General features: G+C 46.9%; 1 protein-coding gene across 1 annotated transcript in view; it reads right to left on the bottom strand.

The window, feature by feature from the left end:
• Positions 1 to 20,210, bottom strand: part of LOC144109686 (uncharacterized) — a 166,862-nt gene that overhangs the window by 64,046 nt on the left and 82,606 nt on the right. The window contains exons 13-15 of the mRNA XM_077642486.1: positions 19,752 to 19,833; positions 5,974 to 6,137; positions 5,046 to 5,234 (exon numbers count right to left, since the gene is read on the bottom strand). Of these exons, the coding sequence (XP_077498612.1) occupies positions 5,046 to 5,234; positions 5,974 to 6,137; positions 19,752 to 19,833 (435 nt within the window). The remainder of the gene's footprint in view (positions 1 to 5,045; positions 5,235 to 5,973; positions 6,138 to 19,751; positions 19,834 to 20,210) is intronic.

Here is a 20,210-nt window from a genome sequence, read left to right as displayed (position 1 = left end):
AGATCCTCAAAATCAATTATGACAAATTGAATGCGGGTAGGTAAAAAACTGTTCGGTTCAGTTAGCGACCGTAGCGGGCAAATTAATACATGTCAGCTTCTAAATTATTGTATTATTGGAGACGCCGTCAAATTGACAAAATCAGTGAAGATGGCGCGGATTGGCCAATATGATCGATGGGACGGGTTTCGGTCTGTTTCTATCTCAAGTAGCTGTATCTGCCATGAAGGCCCACTAAAAATAAATTGTGGCTCCAATCCACGCTGTGACGATTGAACAGCGAAGCAATTTTGTTTGCATTCAATTTTTAGCCTGACGTTTTTTGCTGACGATGACGACACGAAAATGCGACACTAACCTTTACCGGCAAACACACGCGGGGAGAAGGAACGTACTTCGCGTTTTTTGTAGGCGCCGTTAGCATACATTATGCGGTTCGCACTTCACACGAGGGCTTCGGATGACGTCTACTCGTTTCGAAGCTGCTGGAAACCTAATGTTTACCGGAACGTGTCGTTGTATTTGTCGGCACCGCGCGTCGGACGTAATCGTTTCCTTACGGCGCGGTTTGGGTGTCCACCGAGATATGTGAGACAGGCTTCATTTCCTTTGCTTAAAACCAATTTTCATTTCATTTTCCTTGACTTACGGCGCGGTTCGGGTGTCCAATAAGATACGTGCGACAGGTGTCATTTCTTTTTCTAAAATGTACACCGAGCATGGCGTCGCGCCGAACGGACGATGGCGTTCCGTGGACCCCTTGGCAACGCTGCGACACGCTGTCGCGTCCCAGTCTTAAAGACTGAGATGAACTTTTTTGTAGCGATAGCTACACTACGCCAGCCACTTCGCGAGGTGAGTGTGGCTGCGCTCTGAGCCGTGGCACCACCGCCAGCTGTGCGCATGCGCGGTTTGACATCATAGCGCGCAGCAGATGTGCGCGCCGCGCGCCTCGTCAGTTGTGCGCATGAGGGGCGTTACGTAACAAAACGCAGCTAGTGTACGCGCCGCGCACCTACATTACGCTGGCATTTTCAGCCTTCATCGTGGCGGCGCCGTGCCCACCGTGGCAGCTGTCGGCGGCGCGGCGCGCCGGCAAAACCGAGTGGGGGAGGAGTGGAGAGGGGATAGAGGGAGAAAGTCAATCCACGTCTAGGGACGAAGATGAACTAGGAACGCCCATAGAAACACAGCGGCGAAAGACTATCTTTGCAAATCGACTGAGGGACTTCCGCTCTGCCAGCTATAGCCATTGCGCAACTCCAGGTTTAACCAGAGCTAACCCAAAGCCATTTTTTTGTTTTTATGTATATATGAATTTATTTTCTTTTTTATTACGACTGCTTTATGGTCAGTACAATGTGCGATTTTTATGCCACATTATTATTCGTTCATTTTTATTTTTATTTTTGTAATTTTGTACATTTATCTTTCCTTTCGATTTATTTATTTTTTATATTATAACTTCTTCATGATTAGTATCATATGCGGTTTCTAGGCTGTTGGGTACTTTTCTGCTCATGTGGTTTATCTGCTGATGACGACGACGACACGGAAATTTCCTTGGATGGCAGAGGTATACAGCTTCTCTGCAAAACCATGCTGATTAGGAAAAAATGAGGTTAAAGGTGGAAATATATGACATGATACTGGATAAAATGATAAGCTTCAGTAGCTTACATCAAAAACAAGTTGAGGAAGCCGCCTATAATTATCACATGCTTTTTTTATCACCTAACTTGAAAGAGGAATAATGCGGGCGTCTTCGCAGTCTTCTGGCATGTCACTGGTAGAAAGAGATTATTTGAACAGCTTGGCCAGAAGAATTGGTTGTCATTTTGTGGAAAGGAAATGGCGCAGTATCTGTCTCATATATCGTTGGACACCTGGACAGCGCCATTAGGAAAGGGATAAAATAGGAAGTGAAAGAAAAAAGGAAGAAAGAGGTGCCGTAGTGGAGGGCTCGGGAATAATTTCGACCACCTGGGAATCTTGAACGTGCCTTGACATCGCACATCATACGCGCGGCTTAGCGTTTTGCCTCCCTAAGAACGCAGCCGCCGCGGTCGGGTTCGAACCCGATAATGTTTTGTTGGTTTCAGTAGCTTTGTTGAGATTCCATCGGGTCCGGTTCTTGAGTAAGGAGAAAGCCTTTCTGTAGCATACTCCACCCTATGATGTGAGTTTACTATTTAAGCCATGAATTCACCGTCTTTGTCAAAAGCAACCGAGCAGCGGGGTGTTGCTTTGTAGCCATGTAGCGGCGCAATTGCGACAGCTCTTAAGCTTTAAATCTGGGTGAGGTAAGAGGACAAACACCTGTCGACACGTTTCGGTTTGTAGGGAAGCCGTACCGACTCCACTACAAGGCTAGAAGCGAAACGCCGATGCTCGGTTGATTTTGACAAAGGCAGTACATAAACTGCGATGGGCCCGTTCCTGATACAGGACCTTCAACAGCGAAAACTGACCTCGAAATTAAATTCAATCGATCAGCTTGCATAGATGCAGCCAGTATTGTTTCATCCGATTGAGACACGGAAGACTATTGGTAATATAAGGATTTACGATATTCAGCAACTTCTGGGATCTGATCGAATGATATATGAAATGTCATTGTTATAAAAAGTCTTTTTATCTTCCTTTGTATGTTTTTTTTAAACGAGAGAGTACAAATAAGAAGTCCAATCGTCCTCAGCGTCTGCGCAGATGGCACGCCTGTATATTTTGTTGTTAAGGATACTGCGTTTTAATTTGGTCGTAAACCACGGGGCACAATGACAAGGCGCAATATTTAGCGCAGCAACACATAGGGCTTTGCATTCAATTACTCTGTCACGCAACAACTTCCAGCTTTCTTCCACACTCAGTTCTTTAAACCGATCCAAGTACAATGGTTAAAAATTACTTAGCATTGACAATAGCTTTTCCACATCTACTCTGTTTCCACATCTGCGTGCTTAGACTGCATTAACCTCTTTCATGGCTGCCGTGTTCTTAATCTTCTGCGGGCTCCTGGATACGTGTGCTCACTAAACGAAGACACACTTTGGCTACGAGCGAACAAGAAGCCTGTTCTTTTGAGTGTCGGCTGTGCAGTCCATGTTAACAAATGTGTTTCCTTGATGGAAAGTGTATCCGACCACCACATATCGTCCTGTCATCGGTTCTGTCGAAGTCTCAGGCACTATGCCCTCGGCATGACTGGGCTCGCGCTTGATGACCCCAGCAAATCAGACGTGAGTCTCTAGTCGTTTTGAACGCTGTCGCATCATCCTGTTTAAGCTGCAGTATAGACCTTTCCGTCGGGCGAGGGATATGTCGATATTCCTCCTCTCTGGACTGTTGCAAGCCGGTTCCGCTGCCGCTTCCATCGAGCTAGCGCGGGGTGCACACAACAGCCCAGTGAGCATTGTGGCTACTTCTAGGGGACACTTAATAAAGGAAGCTTGTTGCTTGCCCACAGCCAGCACTGTGAACAGCTCCAAGAACCTTGTTTCCCATTCAGCGAGACATCGGTCTGAAGACTTCTGCAAAAACATTTTCAACTGTCTTAATTTTCGCCGCAGAGAAGGACAGAACTGACCGAGATTTTGCTAAAACGAAGTTTGGCTTGCCAGCCGGATCATTGACAGGTGAAGCGGCGTGTGTTAAACTCTTGACGACCCGTTGGTGTAGGTGACAGTGGATGACTAAATGCTCCCCGTCCTGTGCTGTAATGTGCTCCGAGAGCAACGAATTTCGTTAACCAAAATCACGTACGTAACCTAATCAGCCAGGCATCGCACTGCCTTTAGATATTCATAGCTTTCGTTACTATTAGGGAGGTAAATGTTTTAACTTTCGCAAATGCGATGTTCCATGATGGTGAGGCGCACTGACTTCTGTCTTCGCCTGAGAAAAATATAACTGTCCAGCAGAAAAGCCAGCGAACGTGGCTTAGAGACGTACAAGTGCCTCCAATATGAAAGGGAACAGAGTATCGGTTTTGAACCAAGCATTAGTTCCTAACTATGAGCGAAATGCCGACGTTTTTTCTTGTTATAGTACGGAGTTTGCTTTTGTACAAATAGCGATTATGAGAGATTTTTAACTTCAGTGCTGAAATTACGACAAAATTCTTTCTCGAGTGCAAGCTTACTATTGGAGCTATCGGAGCTACCTGGGAAGCTGTAACATTACTGTTTCGAAACCGATAACATGCCATTTTTTAATTTCCCTTCGTTGCTCATTGGCTGAAGAATCACCGCGTCCCTCGTTCACTCTTGCGTACTGGCTGAAGCCTAGGGCGTGACGTCTTTCCAGCCAACGGCAAAGGGTAGGAAATTAAAAAAATGAAATCGGTTCGGCAAGGAACCGTATAATAAACCGGCCCTGTACAGGTACCCTGAGAAGTCTCTGAAACGCGGAATACAAGCTGCTTGCCGCGGCTTGTGCACGGCGTCCGCAGTGGGTACTCTTCAATGTCGGGCCGTGCCTCCAGAGAGCTGGAAAATTTAGGTGTTTCGCGGCTTTTTTGTCCGAAAACATGTGCGGGCATCCGCACGTGTCGACTGCCCCTTTCGTTGGTTCTCTGATTGAAGCGGCAAGTAATCATCTGGCGTCTGCCACCAGCTCTGCACGTAACCAGAAACGTGATGAGCGGCGTCAGTTAGCTGATGCTAGCTCACACACTGTAACCTCTAATGTCGAGGCAAAACGTCGGTACAAACGAGTTCCCGGGAAATGGGTCGTGCGCACTAAAAATATCATTAGTGGAGAGTGAGGCTCTGCGGCTATTCTTAGGAATTATTCTTCCGACTGACAGTGGGAGAAAACTTTGGTTTAGCGTTTTGGAAACTAGAGCACCAGCTCACGCGTGGTATTATGCATGGCAAAGGAAAAGACTCTGGGAAGTTTTCCTAGCCCAAAGACCAGGCCCTGAGCACATTGTGAGTGGGAATAAATTTATAAATGCATGCGTAGGTGTACGCTCATGCACAAAAGCACGCACACACGCACACGCACCAAGCAAACGAAAAAGCAAAAGTAAAGTACCCGCTTACCTTCTTTTGGAAGCAGTAGCAGCGCAAGCGTATATAGCAGAGAGGTATCATCAAGGATAGCCAATTTTCCGCCATGCTCGCTGCAACTTTCAGCTGCTGTAGGGTAAATAGCCGGAGTGGTGTTCAACCAGAGGCATGTGTTCTTGTTCGACAGGTCCAGCCATCCACCTCGCGGACATGGAGTCAGGCCTTGCCGAGAAAGCGCAATGGCGTTTTTAGAAATCTTTGAAGTTGCGGCGTGTCTTCTGCAGCTCATGGCTAAATCCAGCACAATATTTAGCCTCCAGACGCAAAAACGAAGTGTGGGTCTTTTCTGCGGGAGCATCTAGTCTCCATAAGCGAATAGGACTTTCGGAGTTCTCCACTACTGCGCGAATTGAAGAAACGAAAAGTTATGCCCTCATTCTTGGTGCGTTATTAGAATACGCACGAAATTCTAAGCAAACTTTACCTCATATATACCCCAAAGCGCGTGTGCGGAGCCTTATAAAGGCTGTCAGCGCCAAATAAAGTTCATTCATTGGAATTTTAGCGCTCGTGTTGTGTTCCCTCAATTGTTTGCGCTAAGGATCCGCATTTTTACGGTAAGACTTCGCTCTTGCGTGTGGCATAGCCGGACACGTCTAAGCAATGCATTGCTGGGCTTGGGTGGTCGGTTCAAAACTGGCTAAGAGGAAGCGACAAGAGGCAGCAAAAAATATAAACTTTGGGCAATTAATACCTCATCTTCGTTGAGATACAACGGGTCTGTGTAAGAGTAAGAAGACTTAAATAACTACGGCTTGCGACCTGGCACGTTGCTTGACGGCGTTTTAGTGTTTCGTTATTTCCAATTTTCTTGCGCCCCAGTGGCCGTCGCTGATTGGTGTTTTCTACTCCATTTTTGCATTGTTTGGTTCAAAAAGTAATAAAAACAAGGCACACTTACTGCGATACGTCGGCACACATCTTGCCTCCAGGCGTTCAAAGCACGAAGTTTGCTGGATGTCAAAGCTCAGCGCTGTTTGGGACTGGTTCGATCCTGCCGTTAACTTGAAGCAGGCGTCCCTTGTGGCTCCTTGTGGGAGGGCTATCGGCGCCAGCGGCTCTGACCTGCGAGTTGATTAATGTGGGAAATTTTTAAAGTAACTGCTAAACTAAATTTACGCAATTAATTGCATGTGACATAAGTGGTATCGTGGCTGCGGCTTACGCAGGGAAGACATAAATGGAGTCTTTGATATTCACGGGCCAAAACAGAACTGGCCGGCAGAAGAACCTGCCTGTTTGTGGCAACAACGAATTATAATAAACTGGACATCTCCAACCAAAAATTATAATTTTAACCCAACATTTCGAAGCAGACTCGGCTTAAATTGAAATTAAACTTAAAATTTTTGGTTGGAGATGTGCAGTTTATTATGTCTTCAAACCCAACTATACAGGCAAATCTCTCAAAATGTTTAGTCTTCAACAACAGATTAGCATTGAATGTACTGGTGCCCATGAAGGGGAACGCAGCACGTGAGCGGTGGAAAGAACTCAGAAAGGGTGCGCATGGGACATCCGGCTGAGCAGTGCTATACTTATATAATAACATTTAAAACGCCATTTTTCCGCACTCGCGTGCTCCGCTTCCCTTTTGGGACACCTGTGTGTTGTCTTTCGTAACCATTAATAGAATAGGCGTAGTTTTCTATTGCACAATGTTGTACTATTAGACACAGGAGTGCCGAGGACGTGCGTGCGCCCTCAAAAAGCGTACCTCGCGTGGCGATATAACATGTGTCCCAGCTAAATGTGACCAAGCTTTTAAAAAACACGGGGCATCCTAGACGCGTGAAACCGTGAGTTGTTCAAAGCCACGCGGCATAGTCAGCAGTATTTTTTCGTTGTTAAAATTTTCATTTAGTTAAACCTAATTAGCTTACTTCTTAATCATTCACTTGAGCAACAAAGTATGAATGAAAATGTTGAAGATCGCTTTGAAAACAGCTGACTGGAACATTTGCATCGAGGAAACGTTTACGTAAGTAGATTTTTAGTGGCTTTAAACAATAACTCACACTGTAAAAAACCTTCCACGTGAAAATAGCTCCACTTCAACGTCCCATGGAGCGTCTTAGACAACAAAATTCGTTTTTTTTTCTGAAGTGCTCTCCCCAACGAGCGTTTGCGTGCGCACTGGGGCAGAGGTGTGAGCTGCTGGTCAGGTTTTAGCTTTGTTCTGTGGCCAATAAATAAAGCTATGTATATCGTTTATTGGTGGAAACAGCGTTGCTAGCGGTTTTTCGAGACTATCTACAACTTTTCCATTAAAACTTTTTTTCTCAAATCAATAATAAAAAAGTTAGCTAATTAAGCTAAAATAATTAACATTGAAGAAAGAAAAATACTGCACATTAGGCCACGTGATTCTGAACAACCCTCAGTTTGCTCCGGACAGCTAGGACACTTCGTATTTCTTAGAGCCTGCTTAATTTATCTGGGGCACCTAGTATTTTTTATCACCACGCCCTTTCCTGCCAAAAAGGGGCCATCATCCGAGATAGTCCCCGTTATGATGCTCCAGTCCTTCGGCTTGATACGCGAAGCAACGCTCCGGAAGCCCGCAAAAGCAAGCTTCTGGTAAAATTCAATGTGAAATGTTGCTTGCCGGCAACTTATCAAAGTGGCGGCATACGCCGTGAAGCGCACCAGCTTGCTGACACGTGTGGGCTGCTCGCACCAAGCGCAAGGGACGCGAAGCTGGACATGCCTCGATGCGCCCGCCGCTGCGGCGGTGGGGAGCGCGTGCAACCAGGCACCCTAGTAGTGATCCACGCAGAGGGATGCAGAACATAGAACCATACCCGACCAATTCGAAGCGACCTTGGAGGGGGAGCGGGTGCTCCCAGACGAGCACCCCTTGGCGCGAAAAATGCACTTTATAGGGTAACCGGGTGATTCCGGTGACCCAGCGATGCATTTGATCCAGCGGCGGCGTGTTATGGACACTTCTGTCCCTCATAGTAGATTTAACAGACGTGAAATATGCTATGTAGCCTAATGAGAAGTTCGGAAGGAATCCAGCTCTGCGGGCCAAATGTCGTAAACTAAGGACCACACACTGCGGCGATAATTGTGAGCATCCCCTTTTCCCCTGCCTCTTCACCAGAGGCTAGCCCCGCTATTTCCGCCAGAGCTGGCGAATCACGTTGCTTTGCATCTATCGGCCGTTACGTCCAAGACGGTAGCTACCTATCGCAGAAAGAGAGACATATTGTTGTATATTCACTCCCTCCTTTATCTCTTCCCTTACGGCGCGGTTGAAGTGTCCAACGATATATGAGACAGATACTGCGCCATTTCCTTTCCCCCGAAACCAATTATTATTATTATTATTAAGAGCTTAGAACGCATGGGGGTTTATATACAGAGGGATCGATGGAAGCACGACCGCGACGAAGCCTACAAGCGTCCTTCTGCCCTTTCTCTTCTTCTTCCTCTACCGATCCGTCCAACCGTTAATCTTCTTCTTCCGTCCACGTTCTACGAAGGCGCGAGTTAAATAGAACCTTGGGCGAATTAAATAGAACCTCTCGGAAGAAATCGCTTGAGGCGGGCTACATGCACCGCCTGAGATTGGCGTGAACGTCGACCACTTGCAGCTAGGCGTGCTAACATTCAGGTCGCTTATGCACTCTAACACAACAACCGGTCCAGTATAGTGTTACAGCAGTTTCTGACAAAGACCGCGCTTGCGTGGAGGTGTCCACAGCCACACAATGTCACCAGGAATATAAGAAACTTGTTGGTTTCGGGCGTCGTAGCGGTTCTTAGAACGCTCTTGCAGAGATAAAATTTGAACGCGGGCAAGCTGGCGAGCTTCCTCAGCTCTGTAGAGTGTGGTAGCAAGAGGAGGTTCATCATGAATGAAAAATGGCAGTATGGTGTAGAGGCCACAGCGAGGCAAGCGAGTATAGAGCAGGTATAAGGGACTGTAACTTAGTAGAGTATACTAGGGGCCAGTTGATCAGACATATTATAAACAAAAACGTAGCATATGGACGAGACGTAGAAGGGCGAAGACAGGACGGTTGCTACACTTACAACTGAAATGAATGAAATGCGACAGTAAACCACACCCCACCGCAGAGCAACAACACGCATGTGCATAACATAAAACATGGTAAAAACAAACTAATAATCTTAAAACGTGTGGAAAAAGATAAAAAAGGAGAAAAGATAAAGATGCGATAGATAATAAAAGGTGCTAAGAAAACTCAAGTGCGTTTTAAAAATTTCAATTCCTTCTCCATCAGATACACAGATGGGGTACTAATGCACGTGCCTTCACTACATTTCGAAATTTCCTGGGCTCCAAGATTTCCATAGCAAATTGGATTTTACCACGCCCTGCAATCTTAGTACGATTAAGAAGGGGAAAACAACCATTGCACTTCTTGCAATGCACTGGTACGTGTTCTCTAGTTTGTTGGCGAAGTGAAGAGGCATGTTCACCCAGCCTCATGTTTAGACACCTGCCCGTCTGCCCAATGTACACAGACCCACATCGGAGAGGGAACTGATAAACAATATCTGTTGCGCATGAGCAACCGTCCTGTCTTCGCCCTTCTATGTCCCGTCCATATGCTACGTTTTTGTTTATAATAATAGACTGTAGCCAGTTGTTTCGTGTTCGCTGTGTTGTATGCATGAGTAATGAACGGGAGGACGCCATGCCAGTCCTCATGAACTGCAGCGACGTTCATAGCCAGCATGGTGGTAAGCGTCCGATTAGTGTGTCCTACCACACCGTTAGTTTGGGGATGATATGGCGTCGAGTGGCGAAAACTGCAGGCGCTGAGGCGGAGAAGTTCTTCGACAACATCCGCTGTGAACGATCACTGATGAGAACTGCGGGAAGGCCATGCCGAAGAATGACGAATCGAAGTTGGAAGTGAGATACTTCAGACGCAGTAGCGGCTGGTATCGCGGCTGTCTCACAATGACGGGTTAAATAATCTACGCACACAACAATGCATCGATTTCTTTTAGAGGACCGTGGGAAAGGTCCAAGAAGTTCAATGCCAACTTGCTCAAACGGGGCTCTTGGAGGTGTAACTGACCGCAGTTTTCACGGTGGATTTGAAGTCGGCAGCTTAAAACGCTGGCATAGCACACAGCTGGCTACATAGTTCAGGATAGTTGAACGCATTTTAGGCCAGTAAAATCGTTGTGTGCGGTGCAGTGTTCTGGCCACTCCCAAGTGTCCAGAGGTGGCGCCGTCGTGCATCAGTTCAAGAACTGTGATGCGTAGGCTTCCTGGCACAAAAATAATCAAGTGTACTCCCCCAGAAGCGAAATTCTTCTTTTAAAGCAGTCCATCGCGAATGCAAAAAGTGTTCTTTACATAATCTTTGGCGGCATCAAACAAAGAGGTTAATGTTTGGTCTTGGCGTTACTCAGTTCGGAAAACTCGAAGATCGGGGAAGGCTCGTGAAAGCGAAGCCATGTATTCATCGAAGTTGTCTGCGTCGTCATCAGTCGTTTGAAGCGGCAAACGTGAAAGACATTCATCATCTGAGTGTTTACGCCCGCTTTTATGCACCACAGAAAAACTAAATTCTTGCAGGCGCAAAGCCAATCGAGCGAGCCGTCCACAGGGGTCACGAAGACTCACTAGCCAGCAAAGCGAATGGTGGGTGGTCACGACGGTGAAAGCAATCCCGTACAGATAGGAGCGGAACCGCTGTACAGCGAATTCAGCGGCGAGATATTCTTGCTCGGTAACCGTGTAATTCCTTTCGCACATGCTCAACGAGCGGCTGGCATATGCTACCAAGTGCTGATCGTGGCCATGGCGTTGTTTAAGTACAGCGCCGATACCGATACAACTTGCTTCAGTGTGTGCTTCAATTGGTGGTGATGGGCAGAAGTGACGTAGGATAGGGCCCGAGTTCAAAAATTTCAGATGACGGAAAGCGGTGTCACAGTGCTGGTCCAATTGAATAGTGCATCTTTATGCAGGAGACACTTGAGCAGGTAAGCGATGTCCGCAAACCTTGGTATAAACCATGGAAAGTACGAGCAGAGCCTTAAAACGCTCTGCAGCTCTTTTACTGATTGGGGCACCGTAAAACTTGTGACAGCTTTAATTTTTTGGGGGTCTAGTTGAACGCCTTCTTTATCAAATAAGTGATCAAGGACTATTGTTTCACGGTTTCCAAGATGACATTTCTTTGAATTCAGGACAAGACCAGCTCGTTCCATGCAATCAAGCACGATATCCAGACGGCTGTTCTGCTCACTAAATGTTTTGCCAAAATTTACAACGTCGTCCATATAACGTAAACAAACTTGCCACTTTTGTCCACGCAGGATTGTATCCATGAAGCACTCGAATATTTCAGGCGCATTACATAATCCAAAAGGCATAACGTTAAATTCATAAATTCCTTCTGTTGTTATGAATGCCGTTTTTCTTCATCTGCAGTGTGCATGGGGATTTGCCAGTAGCCTGATCTCAAATCAATAGCAAAAAAGTGTGAAGCTGAGTGCAGACAGTTAATTGCGTAATCTATACGTAGAAGCGGGTAGGCGTCTTTCTCTTTGGCTGTATTTAAGCGACGGTAGTCGACACCGAACCTCAATGTGCCATTTTTTTTCCTAACAAGGATAACTGGTGCCGCCCAAGGACTAGAAGATTCTCGAATTATGCAGCTCTTTAGCATCTCTTGATCTTGGTCATCTATTAACTTACGTTCAGTTGCAGAGACTCGCTAGGGCTTCTGGCGTATCGGAGGTGCGGACCCGGTGTTCATTGTGCGATGAATACGACTGGTAGGCAGCGGTGTTGAATCGTCCTTGGCAAAGTCGAACATGATCACGTGCTTCAGAAGTAGTTCCAGTAGCATGCGACGCTCGATTGTGGAAAGAGACTGATTAATCAGTCTTAACTTAGGTCTCCATAACTCGTTGCACGTGCTGCTCAATGACAGAGCTGGTTAACGCCGCAATGGAACCGGACATGCCTTCCTCGAAACGGGCGAGTTTGAAGCCCCGAGGCAACACAGCTGGCTCTTCAGAGTGGTTGTCTGTCCACAGCTCGGTGCGGCCTCTGACCACGGGAACGACACGAGGCACGATGAGACTCTTCTTAGAGCAGGCGAGTGTCGTAGGGACTACTACAGCTTCAAAAGATTCGCACTGATTGCGAATAGAGTAAACCCGCACGAATGCTGCAGATAATGCTGGTAGAATAGCGGCTTCTTCCACCGCAAAGGCTCCAAAATCAGGTGTCGAGTCATCCACAACACCCGAAGGTATTGAATAATTGAAAGCATTATCTGCCGCACGACAGTGTGAAGTTGCACCACACTATTGCAGAAAATCAATCCCAAGCATCACATCATGCGTTCACCGAGGCAACACTGCGAATTCTATTGTAAACGTTAAACCAACGTTGCACGGTAACCACTAAACATCACTTTCCTGCCTAAATGGTTCTTAAACCTCAAAACCATAGCAGATACTGTAGCTCCAGTGTCTACAAGAGCCACTCTTTTCACACCATCAATAAACACTTCCAATTTGTTCTTCAACATAAGCACGGGTATAGGAATGGATGCCGTCGACTCTCCGGTTGCCTCACCTCCATCGGCCGCAACTCCTAGTTTCCCGGAGGCGGAGGGGAAGCACAGTGTTGAGCAGAAGCCGACCGCTGCTGGCGCTCAGATGGCGACGTCACACTGCGATCAGATGCAGGTGATGAACTCAGCACATGTGTCGAATAGTACGTGTCCCAAGCGGACATAGTCGTAGATCGCTGCTGTTCGGTGCGCAGTTGTCCGTGAATATTCGCCGAGGGTCGGTACTGTTGAGCACTCCGGAAACAGCGGCGGCAAGAACTAGTGATATGCCCTGTAATGCCACACCGGTAGCACAAATTTTGAGAGCGCCAGCGTTCGCCATAACAGTCCTGGCGAACAAAGTCGCGACGTTGGCTGTAGCCAGGCTCTCGCTGCTGACGAACCACGTATTTAATGTAGGTGGGCCTCCTTCCCGTCAACTGGTGGGCATAACTTTGGGCAAAGTTGCTCCGATCGTCCATAGGCGAAGCGCCGACAGGTTGGCCCCACGGTGTGGACAGGGCAGCGACATCTGCTTGCGGTGCATAACTGTGCAGCAGGTATTCTGAACGGCAGAAGGTGTCCCTGGATCTAGAGAATTCTTCGCGAACAATATCTCGTATCATATCAGCCATAGAATGCGGAGGACAGGCTTCAACACCGGCTACAGAGGTGACATCGACCAGTCTTCAGAATTTAGGAATGACTCGACGCAGCTTGAGAGCTTCAAATGTTCTACGATGTTTTATAACGTCGGCGGTGGTGCTCGGGCTCTATTTGCTAATCAGGTAATTATAAACGTCTTCCACAATTCCTTTAGGAGGTGGCAGACATTGTCTTCTTCAAGCATACTGGAATTCACAAGCTTGCATAGCTTTAAGATAGGTTCGATGTATGGAATGCAAGTTTTTCCGGGTACTTGCGCCCGGTGAAGCAATGTCTGTTCCGCACTCTTCTCCTTTGCCGATTCGTCCCCAGAGTTTTTCTTGATCTCGCTTTTTAAGGTAGCCCATGTACTCAGTGAATCCTCATGATTGTCAAACCAGTCGAAGGCAGTGGCGGCAAGGAAGAAAACTACGTTAGCCCGTTTAGTAGCAGCGTTCCAGCGATTATATTTGCTCACTCTTTCGTAGTGTTTCAGTCACTCGTCAACGTTCTCCTCGGGCTTTACAAAGACTGTCCGGGGCTCTCAATAATGTGGCCAGTGGTTCGCCATGGATGGTCCTGGTTGCTCGGTATTGTCATCTCCAGTCATGTCCGATGGCATTGGTGGGAAGCCAGCAAGTGTATGGCCCCTTCGACAGATTGAACGCTCAGTGGTCGATACCCGGCACCTCTCACCAAAGCTTTTACGAGCTTAGTACGCACGGGGGTTTATTTACAGAGAGATCGATCGAAACATAACTGTGACGAAGCCTTGTTGTTGTTGTTGCCTTCGTGACATGGCACATACCCACGACGGGGGATTGGCCAGGGTTCAGTGGGGAGACCCCATAGAATTGGTTGAACTGGTGCCAAGCTAATGATTGTGCCTTGGGTGAAATTTCAGAGAAATTAAAAAGAAATGAAACATAAAATATGGGGAGACAATATCTGCGAACTTAATATATGAAAACACCCAAACGTCCTTATAAATGCGTAAATTTTGGAAACAATTAGCAAGGGAATCTGCCGGTAGGTGTTGTGTAATTGCGGAGGTATTCGCAAACTTGATGCAATGTAAAACCCCTGGCGCTAGCACCGAAAGAGAGGAAGAGGGGAACCGACAAAGTGAGTCCCAACTTTGTAACGGGAATTTCTAGCTGTGCTCTCCTGTGATGTGCGAACCTACGCCACGAGAGTAGGAAATGCTCCAATGTCTCGACTTGACCAGAAGTCGCACAAAGATTTGTGGGGCTGAATCCGCATCTACAAAAATAAAGATTTAAACGATGATTCCTGCATCGTATGAGTGTCGTCGCTACCTCACACTGCCGGGTTTTACATGCTCGAGCCTTCCATGGGTGCATGAGATGTTGGTAGTCAACAGTAGATAGTAAGAGATCGTTACACGTGGTGGTTATAAACTGAAAACGCTGAAATCGAGTCATTCCGAAAAGAAAAATATTAAGGACGCTACAGGCAACAGGTGCATTTAGAGCTGATTTTCCAAAAAGCCTGCTGCTTCATTTTGTAAAATACCGCAGTGACCTGGTATCCAAACGAAGCGCACCTCTTTCACCCATCCAGGAATAAAAAAATCTTTAGTGAGCGTCTCAAAAAAGTGTTTCGTGTGAACTCCGATGCCAACAAAAAAGAAAAACCATCTGAGAGGAACATCAATGAGAAACAGTTGTGGGCATTTTCAAAGCGGCCAGACAAAGAGCGATAAAAACTCTGCTAGAAATATGGTTGTGTAATCCGGGACTCAAACCGAAAAGCTCCATGAGAGAGAACCTGAAAAAATACCAACCGCTGCCTTCTGGCCGGCCCCAGACGCATATGTAGCAATCACAGTATGGTGTGGGAAATGGGCAAGGTGATCAAACAGGAGTCCAGTTAATGTCCTTGCAGGCAGATGCTTCGCATTAGGTGGGAAAATATAATCAAAAACATTATTCACAGGGGACGCTGCAAACTCTGCAAACAAAACTGAGATCCCCACCAATGTTCGATAAAAGGTTCTGAGTAAAAACAACTTGAGGGAGGCGGAACCTTGGCCAATGAGGAGAAAGCGGGCTGGGTTCGAGACGAAAATAGGTGTAGCCACACTAGGAGCCGACTCAAATGCCCTCAAAAATGTCCTGACAGTTAAAAGGTGAAAAGGGGAGCTAAGGTCGGGAATATGAGCCTCCATGTACAGAACTGCGGTGGAAACTAATTGAGGGGGACCTAGGCAGAGGCGCAGTGCGCGCCTTTCTAACAGCAGAAACGAAGAGGCTTACATTTAGGGGAGCCAGAAAAAAGTATGCAGCCAAATTCCAAAATGGCTCGGACATAGGCTTTGTAAAGAAGTACAAGCATGTCCCGGTGCATTCCAAATTTTCTAGTACTTATTCGTAGTAGCCTACCTAGCGCACGCTCACCTTTCTCAACGTTAGCCTTGATGTGGGGCAGCCAATCCATACTGGCATCATAAATACGCCTAGATACCTCAAAGATTCCCCGTGCGGTATGCTGTCCGAGCGATAGTGTAGCGATATATGTAAAAGCATGTTGGTTTTAAAACTAGCACACTTCTTTTGTGCACATTTCATACCAAATTTATTGTATCCAGCAAAACCTAGAGCGCATTGAGGTAATCCTGGAGAGAACAATATAGGGCATGAATGTCTGCTGCAGAAGCAAAGAAGGCTATGTCGTCTGCATAAACATATACCGTAACATCAGGGTGTACTGGAATGTCGCACATCAGCAGAGTGAATAGAAGTGGCGAAAGTACAGAACCTTGTGGCACGCCTCTTGTCTGGGTATAGGTGTCTGAGGTGAAAGAACCGTCAGAGCAAAAGAACTGGCGTCCTGTTAAAAATTCCCGGATCCATGTATAATTGTAGTACGGTGGGTGTAATACGGCGAATTTAGAGGGTAGGATCGAATATTCAGCATTATCGTACGGCTTAGCAATTTCAAGCATCATTAATGCTGATACTTCATTCTTGCGCATAGCAAGGCGGACTCTGCTCTACAAATAGACCTGGGCAGACCATATGGAGCATCCGCGGCGAAAGCCATCTGGGCAGAGCTCAATGCGTTCACTTCTGAAACATGCGCTGATAGGAGGCTGTGCACAATTATTTCTATGAGGTTTACCAAATTGAATGTTAGAGCTATAGGCCTAATGTTATCAATATGGAAGCCTTTCTTTGTTTCTTTTAAGAGCAGTATTATTTTCGCCAACTTCCTGGAGTGCGGCAGCCCAGCAGTTTCCCATGATGTATTGACTAGATCGAGGAGGTCCTAAGAGAATTCTTCCGCTAAGATGTTCAACATACTGACCGTAACACCTTCCCAACCCGGAGCTTAGGATTACATTAAACAAACTGTAGTTGTTAACTCTGATTTGTCAACCACAAAATAGTCTGACAAGGGGTAAGGGGCGAACAGAGGGACTCTACGCTGCTCCTGGAAGCGTGATGCAAGCCCTTGCGATTTTCTCTAACTCATCTTTCGCCTCATGTGGAGAGAGCACAACCGAACTGGTAACTGCATGGCTGAGGAGTTCACATTCCGTTCAATAAAACGATACAAAGCCTTCCTATGTTTTGGGTTTGACAAATATGTGTTCAAATTTTGACTGTAGTCATCCTTTGTCTTTGCTATAGTTCGTTTAAACGAGGCCGAGAAAAATTTGTAGTTAATCCAATTTGCCGGGCTCAGATTATGCGAAAGGCTCCTCCACGCTCCGTTCCTGCGACGGAAAGCTGTCTCACACGCGTCATTCGACCATTGCGATGGTGATTTATTGCAAATAGCAGAACGCACAGTGAACTGGGAGCTCTCCGTAGCCTTCCAAAGAGAGGAAAACACTCGCTGAGCCCTGTCGGTGCACATAAACAAGGATCAGAAGGAAGGGAGGCACGCAAAGATGATTTGTAGGCAACAAGATCAACTGATTTTCGGGCAGAACAATGATCTCGGAGGGGGCTCACTAATATGGTGAAAGTAATTGGCAGGTGGTCAATAGATGTGCCAAAGTCAATTCTGGACCATGCCCCTATACCTACTCCTCTTGCTGCCAAAGACAAGACGAGAACTTAGCGCGAGTGTCAGCGGATGAAGGTTATGGCCCAAGAATTGCAGCGCCGCACATCGTTTTCTGATATGCATGACCATAATATATGTCCATGGGAATCAGTATAGGAACCCCAGACGACGTGATGTGAGTCCCCTGAATGATTACCCTGCTGCAAGTAAGCTCTCTAGGTAGTCTGTTCTGCATACTCCAGTTAGAAAATAGACGTTTGCCACTGTGACAGTAGCGCTATGCGGCAAAGTGAGATCTATAGCTAGAAGCTCGCAATCAGAACCCATTACTTTCTTAGTAATTAATGCCCGGTTACACAATTTTGACGAAATCAGGGTCACCAACCCGCCGCCCCTATTATTTATGCGGTCCGCTCGGAAAACACGAAACCTCTTTTAAGAAAATGACTTTACAGGAGAGAGCCAAGTTTCTTGCAAGAGCACAATATTTGGCTTATGAGAAGATAGAATAATTTTTAAATCACGAAGAGAAGATGCAGTAGAGCTGCAATTTCATTGGAGAACGTTTACACCCGCCATGATGACTATTCAAGAATAGAGGCTGAAACAGCCTCTTGTAGCATATCTGACTTGGAAGGCACTCTAGAAGGCCCTTTTTTTGTCTTGACCTGGGGAACGGAGGACTTGGAAGGAGAGGTGGAAGCACTACGCTTCTGCGTAGGACAAGCCATTTCTACATCATTAGTGCTAGCAGTGTTGCGAGAAAGTCTTGCAGGGTCGCTGTCGAGAGGCGCCGCGTGAGACGGCACCTTGGGTGATGACGTGACAAAGAAACGTTCAGCACAGGCTTGCTGTGATGTTGATGCTCTTTGAACTACAGGCTGAGGTTGAGAAACATCGAACACAACTATTTCCGAACGGTCATCCAGAAATAAGTGCTATGCTCTATGCGAGCTCCTGTTTGAGAATGCTTTCACTAAGAATGTGCTTTGAAATAAAAGGCTTGAAGATTCCTATATTATTAAATACTTTTTCATACTTTGAGCTTCATGCTCACCATAGACATGTGAATTTTCGTCATCAGAAGCTAGTGGAAAGTCACGGTTAGTCTTTTCTAATCAGTGTTCTGTCCTAGTTGTTTCTGCTCTTTTGTTACTACGAAAGACCAAGTAGCCTGCAGTAGCAGTGCCTATAATTCTGCATGCTTTTCAGCATCGGCCTGATCGATGTGCCATCTTTAACAAGGGGAAAATTTCCCTACCGTCAAGTGTACGCAATACCACGCTTTGTTGCTTGACGATTGTGTACCAGGAACAGCTTCTGTCGCGCCTTTAAAGTATAAGCAGCCTGCAGTTCTCAGTTGGCGCTGAAGTTGTTGCACTGCGCGCCTGAAAACTGCTTCCGTCAGCCGCTTGGACCACAGTGTGGCCGGTAACATTCCTTGCCTAGCTCCTCTTGACGTAGCCCGGTTAGCTTACACATGCTACTAGTAGCTTGGGCAGACAGCGAAAGTTCATGCCTGTAAGCGCAGCGAGATGGCGTGGAAAAGTAGTGCTCTGGTTGGCTTCCCGTCAGCGCGTCGAATTAGAGAAAGGGTGATGAAGAAAGAACCATATACGTTAAGTAAGCACGTACACGGTGATCCACTCTTGGGGTGAACCCGCGAATGCGGGCCCGCACACCTAGGAGAGCCAGTGAGACCGTTACGACCGCGCATCAAAGCGAAGTGGCAGACGATTCGAAGCGCCACATTCAGATCCTCCTGTGCTTACGCCACTTTCTTTCGACGAGCGGCCGTGTCGGGTTCACTGGATCTGCGAAGAACGCAGCCAAACACTGACGTGTTCATTCCAAGGGTGGATCAACCTCTATATACTGCTGAATCACAACCTCTTGCGCAAGAACGATGCCCTCAGCAACACGAACAGTGCGTGGCAAGCCTTAAGGGCTGACGAGCAGTGTGGCGAAATATTTTGGTCTGTTGCCAGGAAAAAAATTTGCCGGGTTCAAGTCCACTGCTTTCTCATCCTCACGTTTGTATTAGGGTAAGTTCTAGCCCTATCAAAAACGGAAATTACTCCACAGCTTCGAGGTCGCCATTTTATGGCAGTATCTGACGACGTTGTAATAGCCTGGTCCCGCAAAATTAATTCTTGTAGTTGAATGAAACGCAGATTTTTTGTGCTGTAATACGTATTTAACTGCAACAGACCTCTCTGGCATTAAATGAGCCTTGGTAGAATTTTTTGAGCAGCCGCGTTTTGGTCACACCTGTTTGACTTGGAAAAGCGGTCCATTGGCAAAGTTTAGCACGTTGTACAGAGATCTGAGCTGAATGACACGAAAATAGAATTTGGTGCAATTTCGCAGTGGGTGTTCCGGTGGCCGGTACTCGGACATGATCCCCTCCGCCCACATTAGCACTCCATACCGTTTCAAGGCTTCCAGAACTTCGGGGTGTCCAGCGCTGTCTGATTGGAAGTATCCGTGCTTCTTCACAATGCCGGTCCAGCCTGGGGAAAGACATGGTGCTGTCAACTACGTGGCCGGTCTCAATACGGTATTACCCGAACAAGTACGTCCCCGAGAAGCCGTCACCGAAGGTGTGTAGGACGCCCCAAGATTCCCAAAATACCAATCAAGGTCTCCTATACAGAACCAAAGCAGTCTAACAGGCAGTGAGCGTGCAGTACCAATGAAATATGACCACCTGATCCCAGCAGGTGTACATCATCATCAGCCCCTGTTACGACAATTACAGGGTCTCTCCCATACCTAAACAATTAACCCTGTCCTATGCCAGCTACGGCTGCTCTATCTCCAGAAGCTTCCTAATCTCATCCGGCCACCTGACTCTAGGCCAGCACCGGCTACGCTTGCCTTTCTATGC

The sequence above is a fragment of the Amblyomma americanum genome, chromosome 11, assembly GCF_052857255.1.
Source record: "Amblyomma americanum isolate KBUSLIRL-KWMA chromosome 11, ASM5285725v1, whole genome shotgun sequence".
Lineage (NCBI taxonomy): Eukaryota > Metazoa > Arthropoda > Arachnida > Ixodida > Ixodidae > Amblyomma > Amblyomma americanum.
Note: the sequence above shows the minus strand (reverse complement) of the source record. Positions and strands in the feature narration are given on the sequence as shown.